Genomic DNA, 8,355 nt, shown 5'->3' with positions numbered 1-8,355 from the left:
CGGGATATTCTTACACCAGTGTAAGAGTTAGAATTCAATCACACATGAGTTAGAAGTCTTACATTCAATCACACACACACACACACATGGACGGGATATTCTTACACCAGTGTAAGAGTTAGAAGTCTTACATTCAATTTTGATCATTGATCCACTTGTATCCAATGACTCACATTACTAAAAAAATTAGAGCCCTGAGATATATAAGTGGGATCAATGGTCAAGATTGAGAGTGTAACTTACACTGGTGTGTGTATATATATATATATATATATATATATATATATATATATATATATATATAGGGGCAGAATATTTTTACATCGGTGTAAGATAAATAAGGTTTACATCAAATCTTAACAGTTGATTTTCATGTATCTAACGGTTAAGATTTATTGTATCCCACTTATTAATTAATTATTAATTTTCAATAAATATCAACCATTAGATATACGAAAATCAACGATTAAGATTTGACGTAAAATTTATTATTCTTACACTGGTGTAAGTTAATCCTATCCTTAAAAAATTCAATATATTTTGATTGATTAGTTGACTAATCTAATTTGAGACGGATAAGGTCATAAAGGTGGCAAAACTCTTTCTAATTGAGTTAGAATAATTCCATACCAAATGATTCATGTGCCTAGTGGTTAAAAATACCTATATATTTATATATCGAGTTTGCTTACAATAAAATGACATGTGAAATTTCAAATTCGTTTATTTATAAACGAGGCACAATTATTTTAACTCATCAAGTTATTAACTAATCATGCTTTACGTAGGCTTACAAATTTTTTCTTTCTTTTTTATACAAATGGAAATTAAACATACAATCTATCCAAACCCTTCACTACTAGATCAAACCTTGTGACTTTAGGTAGGCTTACAAGTTGACTAATTCATTTCCAACCCCAACAATAATGGTGGCGTCCGGTGAAACACTGATTTTATCTTTAAATTTTTTTTTTTTTTTTTGATAACATTAAGGGGCGAAGCCCCATCTTTAAATCTTTAAATGAATAATAAAAAGGTTCATTTTTCTGCAATCAATGTAGATAAGTTATCTATATTGAATCTAAAATGACATTATTTTAGGAAGAAAATCAAAATATTTTTATAATTATAATTTATTTTAGGGTTATAATAATCTTTATCATTATAATTTTTTAATCTTTTAATCCAAAACGACGTCATTTTGAGAGTGAATATAGATAACTTATCTACATTCACTGTAGAAATATTAAAGCCATAATAAAATGCATATAACACTATTCGTTTTATATTTTCTGATTCATTAGATAAGTAATTAATAGTATTTAAAAAAAATATTGAATGACCAAAGTGAACATTTCTTATATAAGTTTCGCTAATTTTTTATTAGTGCATAGTGAATTACATAACAAAATTGAACCAGCACTACATTTTGTTGAATGATAATTCATGTGGAACTACAATTGCCAGGGAATCAGAGTTCGTTATAGTAGAAGATAAACAAAAGTTGGCGATATATATAATCGAAATTTAGATGCTTCAAGTCTTCAAATTAAATTATAAGGGAGGATTTTAACTCAAGAAAATTTTATCTTTTACATGAGTTATCAGAAATTGAATCGAATAAATAAGCTATTTGGAACGTAAACCAGGGATGTTTCTAAGGCCCATCTTCCCAAGGACTAGCTTAGGAATAGCTGGAGGGTTATCAAGCCCCATGCTTCTACTGAACTCGTTTGCAAGCTCAACTAGCCTCAGCTTGTCTCGCCCCACTTTCTTGTTGGAATTGTAGTAACCAAGCCAGGCCTGATATGCTGCTTCTTTATTCTTCATCTCCACATGGGATAGAGCCCTTTCCACCTGTTAACACCAAAATGTTGGTATATATCCAAGTTGATTTGTTCTATAAAACTTGCCAAAGCATTAAAAGATAATAAAAAACTTGCTAAAGCATTAGAAGAAAATAAAAAACTTGTCTCCATTGCATGTCCAAGTAATACCTTTTTCTGAGTGTCAAGATCAACTGAAGGTACAGGAGCTTTCTGAATAGGCAAATCTTTTGTGGTAGATAAAAAAAACTCTTCCCAAGGAGCCAGTAGCAGTATGCCCTGCCCTTCTTTCCCTCTTCGGCCTGTTCTACCCAATCGATGTATATACTGTTCTCTATCAGATGGTAAACCAACCTGTCCATTTGACAAATGGAGGAAACAGGACAATTAAAATTAAAAACATAAAGTAATTACTTAATACTTGATCATATATTAGCCAGTTTGTTTTAACTTTTCTCCAATACTGGCGTTTACTTAAAGCAAATTTATTGAGCATTCTTTTAAACGTGCATTGTCATTGGTGCCAAAAGGTAAAATAATCAGGACATAAATCCATGTAAACCATTCTCGGGTACCCGCTAGGAAGGTTCACAAGGGCTGATAGCTATAATAGTTACAGTAATGACTTCTTGAATATGTATGTTTGTGTGTCTCGGAAGATGCCTAGCAAAAGTGAAATGATGCGAGGAGGGATTTTGCATATATTACCTGTACAACAAGAGTGACATCTGGATAGTCAACTCCACGTGCAGATACATCCGAAGTAACCAGGATGAGACCCTTTGACTTCCGAAATTCTTCAGAGACTCTGGTCCTATAACTCTGAGGCTTTCTTGAATGGATTTCTCTCACATTCAATTTCAACTCACCAAGAAGATCAGCAACAAGTCTTGTGATCATAGCAGTTGTGCAGAAAACAAGAACCTGATAAACCAATAGCCACATTACATATTTTCAATAGACTAATCCAAAATATGATTTTCTTGTTTGTTAATCATGTTACGTGTCAAAGCGAAAGGACAAAGAAAAACAGAGAATACAGTTGGTTGCAGATTAGAAAGCTTACCTTATAGTCAACATCATCTGCAATGTGCTCCTTCAGAAGAACATAGAGTAAAGAGAAATGCTTGTCTAACGGGGAAACTAAATGCATCTGGCGGACCTGAAATTGTCCAAAACCCCATAAATAAAGATCACAAAAAGGCATTATATGCTGGCAAGTGCATATGCACATGCGTTACCTCACACATATGCATACACATGTAAGTACCTCAATAGTAATTAGTATGAAATTACAAATAATTACCTGTGAATGTGTCTCCTCGGTCCCCTCTTTAACTGTATTGATAAACTCATGATCCCTTCTCAGAGCAATATGACAGACTTGACGCACCTTCATAACAATAATGATACCAGAATAAGCCTGATACTCCTATCTTTTCTAAAGCAAGAAACATACAGCCGCACACTAAAAAAGGAAATGGAAAATATGAAAGAAAGAAAGACATACCTCTTCTGGAATGGTGGCAGAAAACATAAGTGTTTGTCTTTGTTTAGGGACTGCAGCAATTATCTTCTCAATATCTTTGCGAAATCCCATGTCTAGCAAATGATCGGCTTCATCAAGCACCAAAACCTTCACACCCATCAGCCTAGTTGCAAAACCAGCAGTATTCTCAACATGATCTCTAAGCCTTCCAGGTGTAGCAACAAGGATCTGTACATTTTGCAAACAAATAAAGTTCAGTCTGCAAAACTAGTTTGCTATAAGATAACGATTTGCCCAAGGTGATCATGAAAACAGATTATCATAGCATAATTACTGTTTAAGACAAATAAATAAAAGATCAGAAGCCCTAAATCAAATTAATATATCAAGATGCTACAACTTCCAGGTGGGCGAGCCTTGGAGCAACGGTAAGGTTGCTACTTGTGACTGGATGGTTATTAGGAAGCAACCTCCTTTCAAAAATATAAAGGTAAGACTATGTACAATCAACTCTTATCTCTGCCGTCACAAGTTGGGGACCTTTGTGTACCGCAGGAATTTGCCTGCTATATGTTCCAGGCTTTAGAAAGGCGATCTTCATGGAGTCATTTTCTTAAAAAACTTTTAAACCCTCAAATCTGTAAACTTGCTTTCTCCTTGTTTGGTGACGCTTTATGCAAAATTGGTTAAGAAAACTTATGATGAAAATAAGTTCTAAGGCGTTTTATTGAAGAAGAAAAAAAAAGAAAAAAACTCATATCCTACAATTTGTGATAGCTGCATCACACAAGTCCCAATAAGATGAATCAAAATATTCAGAAACTTTGATTATTGGTGTTGAGATAAATAAAATTATTAATGTAACCTCACCCAATAGCTTAAGCTTTTTTAGCTTAAGCTTTTGGGTTGAATTGGTTCTTTACATGTTATCAGAGCCTCGGTGTACCGGGTTCGATCCTCACCGCCCCCCACTGTATTTCTAGTGGAATTTTTTTCTTTGCACAGGTAGGTGGGCCTGTGCATTGTCCACCCTTCAAGCCCAGTGAGCTCTCGTGTGAAGGGGCGTGTTGAGATATATAAAATCATTAATGTAGCCTCACCCAATAGCTTCAGCTTTTGGGTTAAATTGGTTCTTTACATAGTATCAGAGCCTGATTGTACCGGGTTCGATCCTCACCGCCCCTCACTTTCTTTCTAATGGAATTTCTTTCTTCGCACAGGTAGGTGGGCCTGTGCATCATCCACTCTTCAAGCCCAGTGGGCTCTCGTGTGAGGGGACGTGTTGAGATAAATAAAATCATTAATGTAACCTCACCCAACAACTTAAGTTTTTTTAGCTTAAGCTTTTGGGTTGAATTGATTCTTTATAATTAGTATCATTGAAGTGCACACGGATCTACATAAAATAAAACAACGGTGGCAATGAGAAAATAATTCACCTGGCAAGGGTTTGCTTGCATGCGTTTCTGTTCTAAAGCAAGTCTTGTCCCGCCAATCACAACTTGAACACCAATAGAAGGATGATACTTCAGCAGTTTAGTGGCTTCTGCAGCAGCTTGACTTGCAAGCTCTCGAGTTGGGCATATGACAAGAACAAGAATTGGTGGCCGCCTTTGATCACGGTCACTTGAAGGTGACTTTGCAACAACTTCAATTGATGGAAGCTAAAATAAAAACACTTGAAAGATAAGTAGAGTCAAAATTACTATTCATTAATTACTTCAGGTACAATAAAACAATCAATTAGTTTCTATCTCAAAGATTTGTGATATGTTGAGGCTCAAGTAGACTTCTCTTTTTGTTCTTTTGTTAAACAAGCTCAATTAATATTTTAAATTCTTTATAAGGTATTTCGGTGATCAACATGCAACTTTCTTTAATACTTCCACTGCAGACAAGCTCAACCAATATAAAGGTTATAGCAGGCCCCGTGCCTGGAAAACAAAAACAACTAACAAGAAAACAGAAACAGAAATGCCCATATCATGATAAAACATCCAACTTTGAAGCCAAAGGAATTAAGTAGAGAGGTCCAATTAAGTATATTGCTTATTCCAAAGGTAGCTTAAGTGTCAACTATAAAAAAAAAAAATCACTCCCCGTTTAACCCAACTAGCGAGTGTGGGATGGAGATAATCCTTGTACGCAGCCTTACCCTTGCATAATTGCAAAGAGGTTGTTTCTTGGATTCGAACCCATCGGTCATGAAAGAACACTTTTACTACTGCTCTGATTCGCCCCTTTAAGTGTCAACTATACTTTACATTAATTTGTCACTCACAAAAAAATAATTATGATGAAAAATGATAATGATACATAGGCTATTAACCACTAATGCACAGGCAAATACAAATTAAGAGAGAGACTTACCAAAAAGGCTACTGTTTTTCCCGTGCCTGTTCTAGCCTTGGCAAGGACATCCTTACCTAGAAATGATAATCAAAGTAAGTGCCACCATCATAGATAACTCATGATATATAAGAATAACATCAATCAAAGCAGGAATACACTGCTTTCTTGCTTAATATTATCAAATATCAATTTAGGATAGCCCAAAATTTTGAATACTTATTCTTCACATAGTTACATAATAGAACCCAATACTACAACCTCCACAGTAACGGGATCCTAAAAGGAAGAGGAAAAAAAGGTGACAGGGTATGTTGGAATCAGATGACATCTCTTACAAACAGGCAGAACAATAAAAATTACATTATAGCTAAGATTGCCCCATCCTCCATGGCCAAGAAAAAAGACTAACCTCTGAGAATGAGGGGAAGAGTTGCCTCCTGCACTACAGTCATTTTCTCATATCCAGCATCCTTGACTCCTTTTAATGAAAGTGGGGAGACTGAACATTGGTCGAATCTGCGGCATCATATATTAAAAATCATACATACAGAATACAAGAGCAATATAATGTAGTAAACTAGGATAAGAAGGGTCAAGAATACATCAAAGTTATGGAAGGTGAGCAGCATGGATGTATAAGCACAACTGCACAAGGCTCAAGCTCAACTTTCTCTATATTTTAGTTATATTCTTATCCACCTCTGTAAAGGTGTAAATACAAAACATCGGGCTTCTAATATGTGCCCACCTTTAAAATATGCACAAATTCCCCAACCAATTTCCAAATTCACTCTATAGAAAGCATGAAACAACAATAACTCAGCAAGCAAAGTTGCATAATCCTATTCATCCAACACCTTAATCAATTAGATATGCAAAGAAGATAGTGTCAATACAAACTTCCCCCACACCCCCGAAAAAGATAAAAATAAATAAATAAATAAAAGAATGGAAGTCAAATCATATAAGAATAAGCTAACTTATATCATGTGGGTGAACGCAAAACAAGTGTTCCATATGCTTATCTTCTCAATATAAGCGCTAATAAAAAAGATTAAAGATACAGTCATTGTTCAATCCAGGGTGTAGCATAAACACAACACTACGCTGAACACATACCACCCTCTCATTCCTTTCTTTCAGCTTGTTAACTTTCAAGGCTCGTAATTCCAGACACAGTTAGCCTAGTGCATGCAATAGTCAAAAGACCGAATACAACAATGACAGATAAAGGTGCAAGCTTTAAGGCAAAGAAACTAGACCCAGTAATAAAAAAGAAATCTTTATTAAGAAAAAGCACACACACAGACCTGGTGTCACTCAAATAAGAAGAATCAGATCCACCAGGTGAAGAAGCTCTTGGAGTTGGTTCAGTGCTCTTTTTTTGACCAAACAAAGCAGTTCTACTCTTATTCAATATCTCCTCATCCTCACTCCCTTCTTCTTCATCATCATCTTCACTAAGAAAATCACTCATCGCCACGTCATCATCATCATCATCATCTTCATCATCATCAACATTACTCCTCGGTTGAAACTTCCTCACCGCATTAACATTGTTTCTTCCTCTACTCAAATCCTCACCCCTTCTCTTCCCCAACACAGAACCCCTATTACTATTACTATTATTATTATTGTTCCTCCTTGACCTAAATTCGTCTTTATTATCGTGGCTAACCCTGGAATTCTGAGTCGGCTCGGCGAACCTTTCGGGTCGACCGGTGCGCAACTCGTCGACCCAGTCACTGAGTTCGGCCTCATCGTCGATGAGACTCTTGGAAGCGGAACCACGAACATTATCACTGCGCGTGTGGGCCCTGGTGGAGAAAGGGCGCGTTGGCTTAAGAAGCTGTGGGTTTCGAAGGGCGAGGTATTTGAACTTGAAGGGGGATAAGAAGGTTCTAGAGAAAATGGGAAGAGTGTGGGTCTTCATTGGGAGAAGACGAAGTTGCAGCGATAACAGCGTTGGGGGCATAGCAGCTGCAACTACAGAGTAGAGTAGAGGCTTGGGGTTCGGGGGGTTTTTGTGGAGGGAAACAAACCAGCTATTAGGGTTTAAGACTCTAGTTTCTTTACTCTTTACTTAGATATTTGCTTCGTTTTTGTAATAATTGGGTAAAATATTTCTACACAACCTTTATCATTTTGAATGAAATAATTGTGTTTTTTTATTTATATTTATTGGTTTTTTATATTTTTTTCTTCCATAAAATTAGAAGAAGAGAGAAATGAAAAAGATAAGGTAAAGAACTAACAAATATATATATTAAAGTACAATTGTTTCATTTAAAACAACACAATTTTATATCTTTTAAAATTACAAACAATTTTTTCGTAATAAATTATAGAAAAGATTTGTCTTTAACAACCACTCAACCAACTAGTGTTACTACCAATATTACTACCAATCAATTTTACCGTTAGATCAATTATGTTGATCTAACGGTTATATTTATTTCTATCTTTGTATGGTTATGATTCCTCATATTTAAAATTTTATATTTATTTTGATCTAACGTCCTATCCCAATATATATATATGGGTCGGGATCAATTTACATCAATGTAAGTGACACTCTTAATCTTGACCATTGATCCCACTTATATCTAAGGGCTCTAATTTTTTAGTAATGTGAGCCATTAGATACAAGTGGGATCAATGATCAAGATTGAGTGTAAGACTTCTAAC

The 8,355-nt window shown here is 35.3% G+C and overlaps 1 protein-coding gene across 1 annotated transcript; it reads right to left on the bottom strand.

The window, feature by feature from the left end:
- Positions 1-1,494: 1,494 nt before the first annotated feature.
- Positions 1,495-7,678, bottom strand: LOC133295068 (DEAD-box ATP-dependent RNA helicase 31-like). Its single transcript, XM_061493852.1, has 10 exons — positions 6,978-7,678; positions 6,077-6,183; positions 5,686-5,741; positions 4,755-4,979; positions 3,337-3,543; positions 3,133-3,219; positions 2,893-2,988; positions 2,535-2,750; positions 1,998-2,180; positions 1,495-1,857 (listed from the first exon to the last, which is right to left on the bottom strand). The coding sequence occupies exons 1-10, from the start codon at positions 7,640-7,642 to the stop codon at positions 1,630-1,632; spliced, it is 2,070 nt and encodes a 689-aa protein (XP_061349836.1). The 5' UTR covers positions 7,643-7,678; the 3' UTR covers positions 1,495-1,629.
- Positions 7,679-8,355: the final 677 nt, after the last annotated feature.

Source organism: Gastrolobium bilobum, unplaced genomic scaffold, assembly GCF_033153095.1.
Source record: "Gastrolobium bilobum isolate Gb01-03AN ecotype WA unplaced genomic scaffold, APGP_CSIRO_Gbil_v1 utg913, whole genome shotgun sequence".
Lineage (NCBI taxonomy): Eukaryota > Viridiplantae > Streptophyta > Magnoliopsida > Fabales > Fabaceae > Gastrolobium > Gastrolobium bilobum.
The sequence above is the reverse complement of the archived record's forward strand: the minus strand, read 5'-3'. Positions and strand labels throughout refer to the sequence as shown.